At 44.0% G+C, this 20,666-nt stretch overlaps 1 protein-coding gene across 3 annotated transcripts in view; it reads left to right on the plus strand.

Moving 5' to 3' along the window:
• The window catches only part of SECISBP2L (SECIS binding protein 2-like), a 58,137-nt gene that overhangs the window by 24,220 nt on the left and 13,251 nt on the right, over positions 1–20,666 (plus strand). For 2 of the 3 annotated variants that reach the window (XM_015427937.1, XM_015427938.1), the window contains exons 8-12: positions 364–483; positions 2,633–2,716; positions 13,863–14,030; positions 15,621–15,762; positions 18,814–18,983. In XM_015427937.1, coding sequence (XP_015283423.1) covers positions 364–483; positions 2,633–2,716; positions 13,863–14,030; positions 15,621–15,762; positions 18,814–18,983 — 684 coding nt within the window. The remainder of the gene's footprint in view (positions 1–363; positions 484–2,632; positions 2,717–13,862; positions 14,031–15,620; positions 15,763–18,813; positions 18,984–20,666) is intronic. The other variant, XM_015427939.1, reaches the window with a different exon arrangement.

A 20,666-nucleotide genomic window follows, 5' to 3' on the forward strand; every position in this document is an offset into this window, starting at 1 on the left:
CCTGTAAGAGTAAATATGATAGAAAGATGATTATATTTGTTGGTTGGTTGAAAGTACCATCAAATCACAGCTGACTTACAGTGACCTGTAGGGTTTTCAAGGCAAGAGACTTTTGGAGGTGATTTGCCATTGCTGGCCTCTGCGTCACAACCCTGGCATTTCAAGGTGGTCTCCCATCCAAATAGTAGCCGGGGCCAGCCCCGCTTAGCTTCTGAGATCTGACAAGATCAGGCTAGCCTGAGCTGTCCAGGTCAGGGCCGGATGATTATGTTGACAGTATTAATTTTGCATTTAAACTATGGCACTGTCTTTTATGGCACCAGTTCTTTTAATATGTGTGCTTTTTTTAATGTGCGCTTGTAGCCTGCCTTTCGATGCAGGGGGCATAGCACATCTTCAGAAAGAAGACAGAACTTGCAGAAACCCGTAGCAGGAAGCCAGTCAAACAGAAAAGACCAGAGTCCTGAGCCTTTATATTTTCAGGTGACCTCTTCTCTCTCTCCCCCCCCCCCTGTATCAACTTCATTTTGATTGAACCAAAAAAGCTGATTTATGTTTTATTGGACCACTGGAACTCTATTGCCTATCTTTAAAAATAACATTTTTTCCAGCAAACCAGAAGAAAGATGAAATTATGCTATGAAAACAATTAAGGTTTTATAAAGGAGCAAATATTCAGGTCCACATTCATTGAGAATATGTATTGTACTATATTCCATGATTAATACAGTCATGGAACTGATGTATGGGGGGGGGATTGCAGCACAGACATTCCTTGAGCAGAGGAGCTTTGTTGCAAGAGGTTGGACTTGTGGGCAGAAGGTTATGTGTCCTATGTGGGTCTGGACCACTGAGGTGCAGCCCACCATGTAGTGCTTGAATCCAGAAGGAAAGACATCATTTGTAATTGTTCACTCCATTGTACATTTATGCTGGATATGTATTTATTTCCATTTTTTTTAAAAAAATAGATAGCTGTTAATTAGAGTTAGGACCCCTCCCCAAAGGTGGGTAAGGACTGCTTCGTAGGAAGACACAGGATTTAACCAATACGAATATATTGCCACTTCACCTTAGGCCAATCTGGTAATTTTCTGGGCATGATCTAACAGAAGCTGCCTTGTGTCAGACTGTTGTTCTCTAACAATGAAATCCAGTTCATTAGATGTATTAGACTAGGTTTTTTAGTTTCATTGGGTTTTAATTGTGTGATCCAGTTTTATTGCAGCAAGTGTCGTATGTACAATATAGGTCTTTATGGCTTTTATAATTCTGTGTTATGCCTTGAATCTCACTGGGGAAAGGCAGATGACAAATAGGTAAATACAACATAAAAATAAAATTGGCCTGCACATGAATTTGTCTTCTACTGAATCAGACTGTTGGTCCATAAGGATCAGTATTGTCCTCTCAGACCAGCAGCAGCTCTCTAGGGTGTCAGGTTAGAAGTACTTCTCATCACCTCCTTTCCCCCCCTCCATCAAGTCACAGCTGACTTATGGGGTGACCCCATAGGGTTTTCATATTCTAACCAACCGCTAACTCCCATAAGCAGATGATGTGGCCAGATTTTTACCAACTGACATTTCCAAGGTACCCTCAATGGCAGCCCCACGTAGACCGTGTTATAGTAATCCAAACTAGAGGTTACCAAGGCGCACAGATCAGTGTGGCCCAGTCAGCAGAGTCCAAGTGAAAAGGGAGCCTCATTTCAGCAACACTGTGTTACCTGTACTCAGTATTTAACAGCTTATTCTCATGAGCACCCACTCCGAAGCAGCAATTTCATTATTCGGCTTCACATTTCCACATTGTTGTGCAATTTTTTTGCTGTCAAGTCACAGCTGACTTATGGCAACCCTGTAGGGTTTCCAAGGCAAGAGATGTTCAGAGGTGGTTTGCCCATTGCCTGCCTCCACGTCATGATCCTTGTATTCCAGGATCCAAATACTAGCCAGGGCCGACCACGCTTAGCTTCCGAGACCTGATGAGATCGGGCTAGCCTGGGCTACCCAGGTTGGGGCATCACCTACTACTGGATCCTCTTAACTGGAGATGCCATGGTCTTCTGGCACTATCACTAAGCCATCGTCCCTCCCCTAGTACCGTCTGCTTTGAAAGAGGCTCTTCAGGATCTTGGCAGAGGTGCTTTCCCAGCCATGAGCCGTGGAGACGCTGTACATTGAACCTGGAACTTTTGCATACGCAAGACATGCTTTAACAATGAACTGTGTCTCCTTTGTTTACCAGCAGTTGTGCAGTGCCTCATTGAGATTTTGAGTGGAACGTCTTGCAGCACAACTTGTCCTTGCTTAAATGTGTTGCATAATGCATGTGTTCATTTTGGAGGCACACAAATTAAAATGTCAAAACTCTTCCTATGGATCTCATGCTGCTGGTGTTAAGAGTGTTCTTTCCTATTGACGTTGTTGTGTTTCTCCCTCTCTGACTGTAGCATCATTTAAGTACCTATCTCGTGATTAGGCAATTAGGGTTTTTTAATCATTCCAGTTTTGCATCTGTTCACTTCTACGCTCTGTCCAGTTTGTCCTTGCTGCCTGCTATGGAGGAAGCACTGTGAAATTTCAGTTTTTGATCACGCACTTTAAAACTCCTCTCAATCTCTGTTTAGGATGAAGAAGAATTTCCAGAATTAAATGGCGACAGTGGAAATTCTAAAAGTGCAACTATGCAGCAGAAACATGCACCAAAAGTGGTAAGTAAAACACGCCTAGTTGATTTAAATGAAATTCTGATTTTTCAAGTATAGGTTGCTAAAGACGTTCTCCAGTTGTAGACCTTTAACTTTTGCTTCATCTTTTTAAAAAGTTTCTAGCCCTTATGGCTGCAAAGATGTGCCTGAAAATGGGTGAATGATGCCTGCTGAAACCTCAAAAGCCACATGAGGAACCAGAATAAGCTTTGCAGTGGCTGAGACTGGACTATCTTGCATAGCTCCTTCGTCTAACCCTATTTTAATTTTGTTTTGTTTTTTACACTGCTTCTCATTCCTTCTGGAGATGGACATCCACCAGTGCCCCATGACACAATTCCCTCCCTCTACTTGCAGGCACCCCCCTCCAGGTTTGCATAAATTATACAGATTTGAGAACCTGGCAGTTTCACTGTGCATTTTTTTTAAGATGGGTGCAATACAGCCCTGAGAATAGGCATATAAAATTTTAAAGCTCAGATTCCTGGAGGCCTACTTTAAAACATTTATTAGTGTCAGTCAACATAATTTAACTCTTCTATGTGTTATGCGACTTCAGGTCACTTCCAACTTGGTGCAACCCTGGGAATGAATGACTTCCAAAATGTCCTATCATTGACAGCCTTGCTGAGGTCTTGTCAACTCAAGGCCATGGCTTTCTTTATTGAGTCAATCCTTCTCATGTTAGATCTTCCACTTTTCCTTCAGCTTTTCCTAGTAATCTTCTGAGCCTCTTGGTTTATAACGTGAGTTGGTTCCATCACAGAACTGTGACGTTTCTTGTTGGAAAGCTGTTGGGTTGCATTTTCAAAATCTGATCACTTTAACTATGTCATGTGATGATTGTGTGATAGGATTTAGCATATACGAGGGTAGGGTTCCCAGGTCTGACTCACGGAATATCTGAGGACTTTGGGGGTGGAGCCAGGGTCAAGGATGTGACATCACTTTTGTGATGTCACTAGGTGCTGGAACTCCGAAGGGAGTTCTGTCTGTCACATTTAAAGGGACCACATTCCTTCTAAATGCTTTTCCTCCATTGGAAATAATGGAGGATGGGGGCACCTTCTTTTGGGGCTCATAGAATTGGACCCCCTAGTCCAATCTTTTTGAAACCTGGGGATCTTCGACGTGGTCTCTGTGCTTCACACCCATGGGATCTAGTGCGCATGTGCTGGATCGATCAGTGCTGTAGCAAGTTCTTTTAACGGATTTTCGCGCCCAGTCCCTCGGGCATGCGCAGGAACCCCACCGTGCATGCCCAGACCATCCCACCAGTTCCTTTCTTACCACCGCGTTGAGTAGACCTATTTTTCGTCGGTCAGATCGGTTTGCTTTTGGCTATTCGCCTCTGCTCTTAGGAATTATTTCCTTAGTTTAATTTTCCTATCTTTTCTCTTTTTATTTGTTTGTTTTTCAAAAACTTTTTTTAAAAAATACATTTATATCTGTTGAGGGGGAGTCTACCGATTGCCTCAGGCCTTTGGGCTATTCCCACCCCTCAAACGTTCCCTCTTCTTCGCTTTCTTTTATGGAGAAGAAGTGGGTTTTTTTCAATAGGTGCAAGGGTTGCGGCAGCAAACTTGCTCCTCCCAACTGTCATACCCTGTGCATTTTTTGTCTCGGAGAGTCTCACCGGCCAGAGTCCTGTCGTCACTGTGCTCGTTTTTCTAATCAAACACGGAAAAACCGAGCTGCGCGCCTTAAAGTAGCGCTGCTTGAATTGGCTCCTCAGCGATGGAGGAGAGACCATCAACATCGACAGCTCCGGCATCGAGACCTGCCTCCGATGCCGACCGCCCGACACCGAAGCTCCCAGCATCGAAGATGCAATCTTCTGCTTCAACACCAATCTAAAAGAAGGCCAAGGCGAGTAAGGATCACAAGTCCGCGAAGAAGGGCACTTCAAAGTCCCTTAAGGCGGCGAAGAAGGGGAAGGGAGTGGTGCCTGCACTGGATGATGCCCCTAAAGTGCCTCCCGCTCCAACGGCGATATCGATATCGGAGACCCAACTCCCTCCACCGATCCCGACCATCCAACTATTGGATTCCCCTATCCAACAAGTGGAGCGTCCTTACTCCAACATCGAGACGGTAGAGCTCCTAAGTCACCAAATGGGTGCTGAGCCTTCTCCCTCTCCTTCTACTTCGTCAGCATCGATGATATTGGAGGCTCTCAATGTCGAAACACGTTGGTACCGACACGCTTCTTGCAGTACGCAATGTCATCCTCTGCGTTTCCATGTCCAATCTGTCGATATCGACAACCGAGACTACAAGGATGGTTCTCACAGACAGACTATTGCTTTGTCTCCCAGATGTCCATGGTCCAGAAGTCAATCCCCCTAGTCTTCCTGCCCCCTCCACCACTGATATCTTGGGATCAACGACAGTTGAGGTACCTGTACGGGGTTTATCCACCATCCATGCCGTGGTTGACTCCGGCGGGCTATTCTGATTGGGATCGCTATTCGTCCCACTCTGTTCATATATCGAGGTCGCCCCACAAGTCAAGACCTTCGGTATCTCTGTCTCGTCCTCCTGCAGATGATCCTTCCCACCATAGTCTGTAACCAAGTCGTCCTCCCAATCCTCAGGACACTCCAAACCCTGTCGTTCCACCAAAACCTATAGCTTGTCAAGAGGACACTTCGGCCCAAATACCACACCAAGACTCCTTTGACTCCATGGAAGAAGACTCGGATACAGAAGCATCAGAGGCTCATACCTCTCCTGACCATAACTCTCCCAACCAGGCTGTCGCTGAGGACCTACCCATATCCCCATCCGACAACCTTATGTCATACACAGACGTCAAAAGTCAAAAGAATGGCCCACTCTTTAGGCCTCTCGATCGTCCAGCAACATCCACAGGCAACAGATGCCATTTTTGATATAGTCCAGCTTGATACATCCTCCACCTTGGCATTGCCTATGTCTTCAGTCCTTTTGCAGGCAGCAAAGGCTCCATGGCTAAAACCCTCGTCAGCCCCAGTGTCCACGAGACGACTGGACCACATGTATAGGGTCCAAGAGGCAGATGCTGAATTCCTATTCTTGCACCCTCAGCCAAACTCGATGGTGATAACATCTTCTTCTAAATCCAAGAGGACACACTCCGCACCTTCTGACAAGGTAGGTAAGAAATTGGATGCCTTTGGCAGACACTTCTACTCCACAGGATCATTGGGAGTCAAGGCCACTAACTACCTGGCCTGCATGAATAGGTAGCAATATACTCTCTGGGAACAGTTCTCTGAACTTCTGACCCACCTCCCAGAAGACAAACTCCAGGCAGCCAGAGTCATCCAAAAGGAAGGCATGCTGTTGGCAAAACAACACCTCATGCTGTTGGCAAAACAGCATGTCCTCGAGGCATCCTCCTGAACGATGGCCTCTGCAATAGCTCTCAGGAGACATTCCTGGCTCCGCAATACTAATCTGCCCATGGATACTAGATCTTATGTAGAAGACTTTCCATTTGATGGCCTGGGACTTTTCAATGCCACTACTGATTCTACTTTACAAGAATTAGATAAAAGCATAAAAGCTTCTCAAACTCTAGGAGTGTCATCCTCTGCGAGGCAACAAGTCTGTCCCTGCACCTGTTCGAGATCCTGGCAGAGGCGTACCCCAAGTCGTCAGTCTTTCTTCACGCTTGGCGTCTCATCACCTCAGACGAGTGGGTGCTTTCCATCTTGACCCGAGGTTACAAAATTCAGTTCCACCAGAACGCCAATACTCCTGTCGTCGTTTCCACGCCCCCTTCCCCACCTCTCCTGGAAGAGGTGTCCTTCCTTCTGCAGAAGGGAGCCATCGAACGTGTACCACCACACCTCCACGGGACGGGGTTTTATTCCCGATACTTCACAGTCCCGAAGCGAGATGGAGGCGTTCAACCCATAATAGATCTAAGGGAACTGAAGCGTTTTGTGACCTACCACCGCTTCCGCATGGTGTCCCTACAACAGATCATGCCATTGCTTCGGAAACACATCTGGATGGCCACCATCGACCTCCAAGACGCGTACTTCCACCTTACCATCCACCCCTCCCACCGCCATTACCTACGCTTTGCAATTGGTCAACAGCATTACCAGTATACGGCCCTTCCATTCGGCCTGTCCAGCGCCCCAAGAGTCTTCACAAAGACTATGATTGTGGTTGCAGCTTTCCTCCGTCTCCGGGGTGTCTCCATCTACCCATATATAGACGATTGGCTTCTGGTAGCGCCTTCCAAGAACGCCCTGGTCACAAACGTCACAGAGACTCTGGCACTATGGGAGAATCTGGGCCTCCAAGTCAATTGACAAAAGCCTCAATTGTGCCCGGTCCAGAGAATACAATACATTGGTGCTATACTGGATTCCAAGACATGCATGGCTTACCTGCCACACGACAGAGCGGCAGATATCATTTCCTTAGCCACCGTCGTCAGTACCCAACCCTCCAAATTCAGAGGCTTCTTGGCCTGATGGCTGCAACTACGTCAGTTCTTGTCTTTGCCAGACTCAAAATGCGTCCTTTACAGCTCTGGTTTATCCGCAACTACGACCTGTCGCATGTGCATGAAAGTATAAGATGCTGCAGAATTTTGTGTTCATTTTATTACCTCTTCACAGTATTTTACCAAAAGAAAATTGCTGCAAAACGACTTCTAAGTAGCTAGATTGATGCAAAAGTCTATCTAAGATAGTTAGCACCCATCTCACTCTAGCACAGTGCAACTTAAAATAAAATTGCTATGCAAAATGTAAGGGCCCTGATATCGGAGGTGATGTGTGAAATTTCTTTTCCCCACCTCCCTCCCAGAGGGCAGTTCACTAGTGCATGGCAGAAGCAGTTTCTGTACTCATAAGAACATAAGAGACGCCAATGTTGGATCAGGCCAAAGGCCCATCCAGTCCAACACTCTGTATCACACAGTGGCCAGAAATACCAGTGCCATCAGGAGGTCCACCAGTGGGGCCAGGACATTAGAAGCCCTCCCACTGTTGACCCCCCCCCAAGCTCCAAGAAGACAGAGCATCACTTGTCCCAGAGTTCCTAATAATCCCCGGCATAGCATTGGCCTTCTTTATTGCAGTCACACACTGTCTCGACATTTTCAGTGAGTTATCTACTACAACTCCAAGATCTCTCTCTTGATCAGTCTCTGCCAGTTCAGACCCCATCAACATGTATTTATATTTAGGATTTTTGGCTCCAATGTGCATCACCTTGCACTTGGCCACATTGAACCCCATTTGCCATGTTGACGCCACTTGCCCATCCTTGACAGATGGAGTGCCTCACAATCCTCACTGGTTTTCACCACCCTGAACAACTTTGTATCATCCGCAAATTTAGCCACTTCACTGCTTACTCCCAACTCCAAATCATTAATGAACAAAAAGCAGTGGACCAAGTACTGATCCCTGCGGTACCCCACTGCTTACCACCCTCCACTAAGAAAATTTCCCATTTATACTCTCTCTGTTTTCTATTAATTAGCCAGTTTTTGATCCATAAAAGGACTTGTCCTTTTATTCCATGATTTTTGAGCTTGCTTAGGAGCCTTTGATGAGGAACTTTATCAAAAGCTTTCTGGAAGTCAAGGTAAACAATATCTATTGGATCCCCCTTGTCCACATGTTTGTTCACCCCATCAAAGAACATTAACAGGTTAGTGAGACAAGATCTTCCCTTACAGAACCCATGCTGAGTCTGCCTCAATAGGTTTTGTTCATCTATGTGCCTACTAATTCTTTCCTTAATAATGATCCCTGATGGATTAAAGTACCCTGGTCCTGCTCCTACATTTAAGAACATAAGAACATAAGAGACGCCAATGTTGGATCAGGCCAAAGGCCCATCCAGTCCAACACTCTGTGTCACACAGTGGCCAGAAATACCAGTGCCATCAGGAGGTCCAGCAGTGGGGCCAGGACATTAGAAGCCCTCCCACTGTTGACCCCCCCCCCAAGCACCAAGAAGACAGAGCATCACTTGCCCCAGAGCCCCTAGCTATACCTTGTGGCTAATAGCCACTGATGGACCTCTGCTCCATATGCTTATCTAATTCCCTTTTGAAGCCGTCCATGCTTGTAGCACCCACCACTTCCTGTGGCAGTGAATTCCATGTGTTAATCACTCTTTGGGTGAAGAAGTACTTCCTTTTATCCGTTCTAACCCGACCGCTCTGCAGTTTCATGGAGTGCCCACGAGTTCTTGTATTGTGAGAAAGGGAGAAAAGTACCTCTTTCTTTACCTGCTCTTTCCCATGCATAATCTTATAAACCTCGATCATGTCACCCCTCAGTCGTCTTTTCTCCAAGCTAAAGAGCCCTAAGCGCTTTAACCTTTCCTCATAGGGAAAGTGTTCCAACCCTTTTATCATTCGAGTTGCCCTTTTCTGCACTTTTTCCAAAGCTATAATATCCTTTTTAAGGTGTGGTGCCCAGAACTGCACACAGTATTCCAAATGAGGTCTCACCATTGATTTATATAGGGGCATTATTATATTGGCTGATCTGTTTTCAATACCCTTCCTAATAATCCCCAGCATAGCATTGGCCTTCTTTATTGCAGTCACACACTGTCTCGACATTTTCAGTGAGTTATCCACTACAACTCCAAGATCTCTCTCTTGCTCAGTCTCTGCCAGTTCAGACCCCATCAATGTGTATTTATATTTAGGATTTTTGGCTCCAATGTGCATCACCTTGCACTTGGCCACATTGAACCCCATTTGCCATGTTGACGCCCACTCGCCCATCCTTGACAGATCCCCTTGGAGTGCCTCACAATCCTCACTGGTTTTCACCACCCTGAACAACTTTGTATCATCCGCAAATTTAGCCACTTCACTGCTTACTCCCATCTCCAAATCATTAATGAACAAGTTAAAAAGCAGTGGACCAAGTACTGATCCCTGCGGTACCCCACTGCTTACCACCCTCCACTGAGAAAATTGCCCACCTACACTCACTCTCTGTTTTCTATGAACTAGCCAGTTTTTGATCCATAAAAGGACTTGTCCTTCTATCCCATGATTTTTGAGCTTACTTAGGAGCCTTTGATGAGGAACTTTATCAAAAGCTTTCTGGAAGTCAAGGTAAATAATATCTATTGGATCCCCCTTGTCCACATGTTTGTTCACCCCCTCAAAGAACACTAACAGGTTAGTGAGACAAGATCTTCCCTTACAGAAACCGTGCTGAGTCTGCCTCAATAGGTTTTGTTCATCTATGTGCCTACTAATTCTTTCCTTAATAATGGTTTCCACCAATTTACCCGGTATCGACGTCAGACTGACTGGCCTGTAATTTCCCGGATCTCCTCTGGAACCCTTTTTAAAGATGGGAGTGACATTAGCTACCTTCCAATCCTCAGGAATGGAGGCAGATTTTAAGGAAAGATTACATATCTTTGTCAGGAGATCTACAAGTTCACATTTGAGTTCTTTCAGAACTCTCGGATGTATGCCATCTGGGCCTGGTGATTTTTCAGTTTTTAAGTTGTCTATCAGTTTTAGGACCTCCTCTCTCGTCACCTCAATCTGACTCAGGTCTTTCAACACCCCTCCTGAAATCAGTGGTTCTGGAGTGGGCAAGCACTTCTCATCTTCCACAGTGAAGACGGAGGCAAAAAATGCATTTAGCTTCTCAGCCATTTCCCTATCATCCTTCAATACTCCTTTTACCCCTTGGTCGTCCAAGGGCCCCACTGCCTCCCTGGCTGGTTTCCTGTTTCTAATGTATTTGAAGAAAGTTTTATTGTTGGTTTTTACGTTTTTTGCTATATGCTCCTCATATTCCCTTTTTGCCTGCCTGACCTCAGACTTGCATTTTATTTGCCATAGCCTGTGTTCCGTTTTATCAGCCTCACTGTGACTAGCTTTCCACTGCTTAAAGGAATTCTTTTTACTTTTTACAGCCTCCATTACTCTGTTTGTTAACCATGCAGGCTTTTTCCTATACCTGTTTGTGCCTTTCCTAACCTGCGGAATATATATTTTTTGAGCTTCTAGGATCGTAGTTTTAAATAGATCCCAAGCTTCCCCAATTGTTTTGACCCTTTCTACTTTTCCTTTCAGTTTCCTCCCCACGTGTCCCCTCATATCAGAGAAATTACCCCTTTTAAAGTTAAAAATGGTTGTGTGAGTCTTTTTGGCCAATTCTCTATTTGTACAAATGATGAACTCAACAACATTATGATCACTGTTTCCAAGCGGTGCAATCACTTTTACATCTCTCACCAGGTCTTGAGTGTTACTTAGGACCAAATCAAGGATCGCCTCTCCCCTGGTAGGTTCCGTGACCATCTGCTCCATAGCACAGTCATTTAGAGTGTCTAGAAACTCAATCTCTTTTTCCCGGCTAGAACACATATTGACCCAATCAATGTGTGGGTAGTTAAAATCACCTATTATTACACAGTGTTTTTGTCTAGTTGCTATCTTTAAGGCATTCATCATTTTATAATCCTCCTCTATCTTTTGATCTGGTGGGCGATAACAAACTCCCAGTGTTAAGTTTCCTTTTGGCCCCCCTATTTCAACCCATAGAACTTCCAGAAGCGAATCCAATTCACTTAGCCTCTCAATCTTTCTAGACTTTATACCCTCTCTGACATACAGAGCTACCCCACCTCCAACCCTTCCCCCCCTATCCTTCCGATATAATATATAACCGGGAATCACTGTGTCCCACTGATTTTCCTCATCCCACCAAGTTTCAGAAATACCCACAATGTCTATTTTTCCCTCCGACACCAAGCACTCCAACTCCCCGATTTTACCTCGGACACTTCTAGCATTTGTATAGAAACAGCTGTAATTTCCCTTACAAGTTAAGCCTGCATCCTTCCTCTTGCTATCTCGAGTCGTTGTCCGGCAGTCCATGTCACCAGCCATGGCCTCTGTGGACAATTTCAATCCACCTCCCTGTAGAAAAGCAACAGGTACCCCCTCATCTCTCTGAGATGAGCCAACCCGAACCAGAGACTTTTCATCTCCTGTCGGCTTTCCCCCAATATTCAGTTTAAAAGCTGCTCTGCCACCTTTTTGATTTTAAGCGCCAGCAGCCTGGTTCCTTCTCGGGACAAGTGGAGACCGTCTCGCCTGTACAGCTCCCTCTTGTTCCAAAAAGTATCCCAGTGCCTAACAAACCTGAACCCTTCCCCCCTACACCATCGTCTCATCCACGCATTGAGACTCCTGATCTCTGCCTGTCTCTCCGGCCCTGCGCGTGGAACAGGTAGCACTTCTGAGAAGGCTACCTTGGAGGTCCTGGACCTAAGTTTCCTGCCCAGCATCCTAAATTTCTCCTCCAGGACCTCACGACTGCATTTCCCCACATCGTTGGTGCCGACATGCACCACGACCACTGGCTCCTCCCCAGCACTATCTACCAGCCTATCTAAAACACGCGTAATGTCCGCTACCTTTGCACCAGGCAGGCAAGTCACCATACGGTCAGTACGCGGGTTCGCCACCCAGCTGTCTACCTGCCTAAGGATCGAATCACCCACTAGCAAGAGCCCCCCTCCCACCCTGCCCAGGGATGGTTCCTTGGTGCAAAAGGATACCCGCTCACCAGCTGGGGAAGAGGTCCCTTCTGAGGCCACATTCCCCTTATCCTCAGCACGGTGCCCTGTTTCTCCTTGACCCTCATGCTCCCTGACAACGGCGGGGCTGCCAGATCCAGAGTGGGACATATCTAACAAGTCCCCGAGAGTCTTTTCTGTGCGCCTAACTGACTGTCTATACTACTTCAGGTCAGCCACCTTGGCCTCAAGGGAGCAAACACGTTCCCTGAGAACCGGGTCTCCTTGCACCGAGCACACACCCAAGACTTCTGTCCAGTGGGCAGATAGTCATACATGTGACACTCCGTGCAAAACACTAGATAGCCCCCAACCCCCTGCTGGCCTTCTGGCTTCATAATTCTTTTAAAATGTAACTATAATCCCCCCTTTTAAAACCCTTTGTATTTATGTGGTTTTTCTTGTTGAAGTTGAATTACTTTACGGGGAAGACAAAGAGCCTAGGGCCTTGGCTTTCTGGCTCTTCTTGGGCTTCTTACAGAGCCCCTAGTCTAAGAGTGTATAGGCTCATGCCAGAGGCTCGTGCCTCTGGCAAGGTGCTTTCTTAAATACTGAATTACAGTCAATCACAGTCAAACAATGCCCTTCCTCTCCCTCTCTCAAGCAGCCAGGACTCTGCAACAACTCTAAGCGCTTTCACACACTCCCAAACACAGTCCTCCCACACAATATCCTCAGCTGAAAGCAAGTAAAAAAACACTCACCCCTCTAGCAGCTGTGTCTCCTGCCCCTGCTCAGAGCTCAGCTGGGTCTCCCAGGAGCACCTCCCAGGAGCACCTACCAGTTTAGCGTTTGGTGGCTTCTGAGTAAATAAATAGGATGCCTTTGCTGTGTCTGTGCAAGCCTTCACATCAAGAAGTCCCCAGAACAGAGGCTGTTTCACACACAGCCCCCAGCAGAGGCACTTTGCAGAAGTATTGCCTTGTGGAATCTACTTTCCTTCTCATGAGGAGTGTTGTACTGTAATGGTTAAGAGAACGGGATGTAAGAGTTTGGTTCAAATCTCACCCAAATTGTGAAGTTACTTGTCTTTGGCAAGCATCTATCCCAGTTTGGTGCAGTGGTTAGGAGCGTAGGAGAACCAGGTTTGATTCCCCACTCCTTCACATGCAGCTGCTGGTGTGACCTTGGGTCAGTCATAAATTCTTTCAGATCTGTTCTCTCAAGGGCAGTTCTTGAGAGAGCTCTTTCAGCCCCACTTACCTCACAGGGTGTCTGCTGTGGGGAGGGGAAAGGAAAGGGATTGTAAGCCATTCTGAGACTCCTTTGGGTAGTGAAGGGTGGGATATAAATCCAATCTCTTCTTCTTCTTGACGGTTACCCCTCCTCCCCATCTGTATTGAACAAAAGAACAATGCTGACCTACACTGCAGAGTTGTTGAAGGGCTTACTGGTGTGTATAAAGTGCTTTCTCTACTTGCTACAAGTGCAAAGCATTGCACTTGTATAGTTGTTTACTTCTGTTTACTTCTACACATGGGAAATGAGATCGAATTGTTTCTGCTTTCCATTGTAATTACACATTTTTTAATCATGCAGTCGTTCTCCTTGTTAATCCTAGTTGGATGACTTGCCTGAGAATTCCCCAATCAACATCGTACAGACTCCAATTCCAATCACTACCTCCGTTCCAAAGCGGGCAAAAAGTCAAAAGAAGAAAGCTCTGGCTGCAGCATTGGCCACAGCTCAGGAGTATTCAGAAATCAGCATGGAGCAGAGGAAACTGCAGGTCTGTTAGTTTCGGTGTCGTAACTCTTAAGTGGTTGGGTGTTTAAGTCATGCATGGCCAGCTGGCATCCCATACAGGTCCCTGAAGCAGCTACAGTTCTGCGCCCCCCCCCCGCGCCCCCCGGACTCACTACATTTTAATCTCAAGGTGAAGGTTTCTTGAAAACAAAATTCAACAGTTTCACAAATATGTGTGAGTTAAAAAACAAAAGAAAATATAAATGGTCCCCACTTTAATGTTACAGGGCTGGATCCAAACTAAATTTTCCAGCAATGGAATGGAATTTTTCTGCACCCCCCTTCCCACTTCAGCCCACTGATCTCCATGGACTGCTGCTCCTGCAGATCACATGGAAAGGGGAATTGGTAGAAAATGCCAGTTTAGCCTGGATCTAGCCCACAGGCTCTTGGGATTTTGAATTGAGTGCCCTGTCTGTACCTGAGCCATTAAGACCTTCCGCAGGTCCTGCAAGACGGAGCTGTTCCATCAGGCCTTCAATCAGGAGCCGCCCTTACCACTACCACCAACATCTGTGGTTATGGGCCGGCCCCAGCGTTGAGATCAAGAAATACTTGAATAAATACCATCGTGTGACGCCAGAAGATCGTCTGCTGTTACATCATATTCACACCATCTCAATTAATGATGGAATGATTATTATTACTAGTACTTTATGATTACCTGATTATTTTAAAATGTTTTAAATGTTTTTATGTGGATTTTATGGCACCTTGTACCGACTATGTAAGCCACCCTGAGCCTGTTCGCGGGGAGGGTGGGATACAAATGGAATAAATAAATAAATTTGTTGCTAGAAGACACAGATCTCACAGCAAGTATATTGTTGCGCCAGTGCAGTGGTTAGAATGCTGGACTACAATATGGGAGATATAGGTCCAATTCCCCACTGTGCTGTGGAAGCTCTCTGGGTGGCTCTTGGGCCAGTTGTGCATACTCGGCCTGACCTACCTCACCTGGTTGCTGGAAGAATAAAATGGAGAAGGGGGAACCACATATACCATCCTGAGCTCCTCGGAGGGAAGGGTGGGGAACAATGCTCCCTCTAAGCTGTGGAGACTTGTGAGCAAACCTTCTGTTTTGTGAGCTACTGGCATTAAAGTTGTGAGCGAGCAATTGGGCCACTGCATAAATTAGTTTGCTCTGGAGCCATCCTTCCTGAGCGGAGACAAAAATCTGTGAGTCGGAGGCTAAAAAACTGAGCTAGCTCACACTAACTCAGCTTAGAGGGAACACTGGTGGGGAAGCTGTACCAGACAGGCCATATCAATGCAGCCAGATCATTCCCAAGGCAGTTGGTTTGGGTGGCGAAATATACTTCCACCTCTTGGGCTGCTATCAGGGAAATTGAGTGCTGTTAGATTACAGAAGTTGCCTATTTGCTTTGTTTCAGATTTCTGTTATCCTAGTCCTATTGCATTGCTTATTAGCTGTCTTATCTGGTTGGTTGTATTGACTTGCATTGTGAAATCCACCTTGAGTCTCAAATGAGAAAGGTGGATTATAAATAAGGAAAATAAAGCAGAGTATCTCTCCATCTGCTAGAGACCAGCAGTGTTATTTTTATTGTAGGAAGCAGTTTCTAAAGCGGCTGGGAAAAAGAGTAAAACGCCTGTACAGTTAGACTTGGGTGACATGCTGGCGGCCCTTGAGAAACAGCAGCAAGCCATGAAGGCTCGCCAGATCACCAATACCAGGCCCCTCTCATACACAGGTGGGTAATTTTTCTTAATTTGGCTGTTTTCCACTTAAAGAGGACATTAAAAGTAAGCTTAAATCACTCTTTATGGCATATTAGTATATCAGTGAACGTAGCTTTTACACAACATAGCATTGTGGTCTGGCACAACCACTACATGCTATCTTCTTCTTTTCTTTGAAAATGCGTAAACAAAGATTAAAAGTCCAAAAAGGATGGAAAAGAAAAGAAAAAGAGAAAGGAGGAAAAAGGGAAAAAATCAAAGAAACATACCATTAAAATTTCTAAGATCGCTCAGCAATGAATACGAATACAATTACTTAATACTAAAGCTAAAGTTAATGATTAAAATTATAACAAAATTACCTTAACAAATCTTTTTTTCTTTTCTATTATTTGAAATTCTTTTTAATCATCAGATCCACAGATTATCAATTCATTAGTTTCCCTTACATGTAAAAGGTCAATAAGGGGTTTCCAGATATTGCCTTTTCTCTAACTAATGATAATTTATCCATCTCTGCAAATTCCAGCATCTTTAACAACCATTCATCTATTGTGGGTGTTTTCGGAGATTTCCAGTTCTGAGCATAAACTGCTGTTATATAAAGATACCAAGTTCCATGACTGTTTTCAAGCTGTCTGTCCATCAATCCCAAAAGAAAGGTTTCTGGTTTCCTTTGTATGCTCATCTTTAAAATATTCTGCATTAGTAAGTGTATTTGCATCCAAAACTTTTTGGCTTGATGGCAAGTCCATCACATATGATAAAATATCTGTTCATGTTGCTCACATTTCCAACACTTATTCAAAGTATTTTTATACATTTTAGCCAGTTTATCTGGGGATATATACCAGTGATACATCATTTTATAGAAATTTTCTTTAAGATTAAAACTTGAAGTAAATTTCAAACCCTTCAACCACGTTCTTTCCCATTGTTCCATTTGTATATTATACCGATTTAGCCCATTTTGTCATACATTCTTTCACCTATTCTTCTGTTTCATATTTCAAAAAGAGTTTATACATTTTAGCAATAACATGATCATCATTTGTACATAATTCCGTTTCAAATATGGCCTTCGTTTCTTCAAAACCATACAGTTTTTTGTCTACTTTAAATCTTTCCAACAGTTGTACATTAAAAAAAATATTGACAATTATATCCTTCTCTTAACAGGTCTTCTCTTGATTTAATTTTACACTTTCCTTGAGAAAAGTCCAGTAAATCACAATAGGTTAACCATTTGTGTTTAGTTAACATTTCACGTCTGTAAAAAGCTGCTTGTGTTAAAAGCCATAAAGGTATTTTTGGACACGCCATAGGTTTATATTTATTCCATATCCTCAAAATCGCACGTCTATTATAGTGGTTTCTAAAATCCACATTAACCTTTATTTTTTCATACCACAAATGGCTGTGCCTCCCAAATCTCAGGTCATATCTGTCCAAATCTTAATAATCTTCTGTTTCTCAGCAACATCCATTCTTTCATCCAAAATAAACAGGCAGCAAAAATACACCTTCAAATCAGGTAAACCCAAACCTCCTCTTTTACATCTTGCAAAATCTTATATGTAAATACATGTTTTTTTTCCCTTGTCACACAAACTTAGATATGTCTTTCTGTCACTATTTAAATGGTATGTCAGATGTCAGCACCAGTATTGTCTGAAAAAAGAATAGCATTCTGGGTAAGACGTTCATTTTTATCAGATATTCTTCCCAGCAATGACAATTGCAATTTGTCTCATCTGAACAAGTCTTTTTTAACTTCATTCCATGTCTTCACATAATTATTTGAAAACAACATACAATTCATATTTGTCAACATAATACCCAGTTCTTTCACTTTCTTTTCATCAATTCTGTTTCCTCTTGAATGTTCATATTTTAATTAACATCTTTGTTTTCTGTTCATTTTAAACCCCACTAGTGAACCAAATTCTTTCAATTTAGACATTAATATTTCTATTCCCTTTAAAGGATCTTCTAAAGTTAATACCAAATCATCTGCAGTCCTAAGCAGTCCAAATCACCTGCAATCCTAAACAGAGTTGTGCCCTTCTAAATCTTTTGACTTCAATGGAGTGAAACTCTGCTGAGGATTACACTACAGAACTTGCATATCCCCCCCCTCCCCAAGTGCTACTGCATAGAGTCTGAAGCATTTTGCAGCATAGATACCTGTGCAAGAAAGAGGTGCAGGACAATTGTGGCAAGTACCCACAGACAGAGTGTGTCTATTTTTTGTGTAAAATGAGGTTCACATTTCAGTGGACCCATTCAGAAATGTTTGGGGTGGCAGAAATTATTCCGCCCACAGAATGTAGCTTTCAGAAGACTGGTCCCACTTCAGTAACAGAATAATTTGCTGGTGGCCAACTAATTCTTCTTTTTAAATGATGTGTTTAAAATTTCTGAAAGCTTCATAATAAGCTTGTTAAACAGGGAAGATGTGCCCTGGGGTGGGGAAGGACCTTGTATGATGCAACTAATAAAATGCAAATAACATATTCATGTTGAGATGTAGATCTTACAGGGATCCAAAGTATCTTTTAGATACCCCCAAACACTGAAGCCTACCCACTAGGGTTTTTTTTAAGAAAAGCAGAACTCCCATACCATACTCTGAGCAACTTCAAAAACTGAGGAGACTTTTAAAAGGAGCTGATTACATGACTTGGGAACAGTCCAAGAAAGAAAAGCACAGCTCTCTAGGCATGCAGAACTAGAGTGCTTCCTTTGGCTGGGATATAAAGTCACTTCTTTAGCAGCACATACTACATAGTTGCCTGCTGTAGTCTTTTTGATGCTGGCATACACAGAATGTTTCCATTCCAAAATGAACAAGTGTTGTGTTCTCTTGCAGTAGTGAGCCAAGCACAATCTGGAAGCAACCTCACTCCATGATGTAACTTCCTGTCATTGTTTTGTCTTTTACTTCCAAGGAAGGAAAGTGCTTTTGTAATGAGAACTGATTAGTAAGAAAACCTGAGCATGTGTCTATTTTCCTTCAGTCATATATTTTATTTTGCTTGCTTCTTTTTGTCTACTTTTAGTTGGCAGCCCGGCTCCTTTTCATGCCAAAGAACCTGCTAATCGAAAATCTTTAGGTAAAGGTCAGCCTTCAGTAAGTTGTCTCAATCCATTGGATTCCACTGCCCCCAAAATAAAACGAGGGAAGGAGAGAGAGCTTTCAAAGTTGAAGCGTCCCACAGCACTTAAAAAGGTAAGCACCACTCCTTTTAGAAAAACTTGAGTTCATTCACAAGTTCAGAACAGTTGGACACCCCAGGGTTGAGTAGGGGCATAGGATTCTTATCTCACTACAAATGTTAATATTCTGCCCCAAGTTCTGCATTTCTCCTCTGCTCTACTCAAGCTGATTATAATAAGCTTTTTTTGCATCTTTTACAAGCATTCTTTACAACTATAAAGGCTCAGATCTGAATTCCTACTTGTATCTGATGAAGGGAGTTTATACCCCCAAAATCTTGTTGCTCTCTAAAGTGCTGCTGGACTTGAATCAAACTGTTCTACTGTGGACCAACATGGCTACCCTTTGAAACTGTTTAGATCACCTCAAAGAACAAACCTTTATTGGCATAACAGCAGGGGCCTTGGTTCAGAGATACAGGAAAGGGAAAGAAAAACCAAACAGTTAATTAACTAATTCTGACAGAAAAGATTTCTCCTCCTATATGCACAATACAGGAAGTTTGCCACCGCTTCAATGAAATCAACCCTGTTTGAGGCTAGAAGGTTCATGATCTTACTTTCCTCAGGTTTGCCCTCCAGGGATCGCAGTATAGGCTCAAGGTGGTAGGCACATAAATCCTGGTAAAGTCTACAAGACAGAAGTACATGGTCCATTCCTTCAGTCTCCTTTAGCCCACATGGGCATAACCTATCCAAGAACTGTAGTTTTTTAAAATCTCCCATATAGCACAGCTGAGGGCAGCACATAAAAATGGGCCAGTGTGAACACCCTTCTAATGTGGGGATCAATCAAACAAGAGAAATACTCTGCAAGTGGCACGTTAAGAGATCCCCCAATAAATTGGGGAGCAGTGCCCAGTGGCAAGACTATTAAGTTCTTGCATTTCTATATCGATTAGTCTCTGTTTAATCATTCCACAAGCCTGTTTCTCCGAAAGGGTCAAATCATCCATGTTGAGCCCCATGAGAGTAATTTTCCCTTCAGCACATGTCAACCAATCTGATAGGGGGGATCCATGCAGCATATACGCGATGAGACTGTTAGACCCACTTCTATAGAGAAGTCACAGCCAAAATTTAAACGTCGAGAGCCACGCTTTGGTGACTAAACGTCTCTGGTTTGTCTCAAAGCATACTGCCACGTAAGGTACACAAGTTGGGAGCCCTAGAAATTTTCTAAGAAATTTGGATTGGACTCTTTCAACCGTATCGTTAAAGGCAGAGATCCAGATTGGGGCACCGTAGAGGAGTTTTGCACATATTTTGTGGTTAAATACCTTAAGAACAGCAGGTATAAACTGATTTTCTTTCGTATAGTAAAAGCGGGAGATTGCAAGTATACTGCAATTCACTGATTTTACCACCTCCTTAATGTGGGGTTTAGATCACTAGTTCCCAAAGTGGGAAGGTGCTGGAACAATCCAGGTGGGCGGTCGGGGGGCATTGAATACAAATAAGGGGGTGGTGGGAACATAAAGAAGAGTCCAGAACCTGTCTAAAGCAGCCTTTTGGTGGTAGGCCAAATAAGTTTGGGAACCTGTGGTTTAGATAAACCTGATTGTCCAAGAGACAGTCTATTTTTTAAACAGTTTTTAGCAATACTTTGTATGTGGAACTGGACAGATTCGTGATTCCGGTTCCTGGTGGCTAGAGAAGCCCTTAAGATGACTTGATCTGATAACCCTCTGCTGAA

The sequence above is a fragment of the Gekko japonicus genome, unplaced genomic scaffold, assembly GCF_001447785.1.
Source record: "Gekko japonicus isolate JY-2015 unplaced genomic scaffold, Gekko_japonicus_V1.1 scaffold772, whole genome shotgun sequence".
Taxonomy (NCBI): domain Eukaryota; kingdom Metazoa; phylum Chordata; class Lepidosauria; order Squamata; family Gekkonidae; genus Gekko; species Gekko japonicus.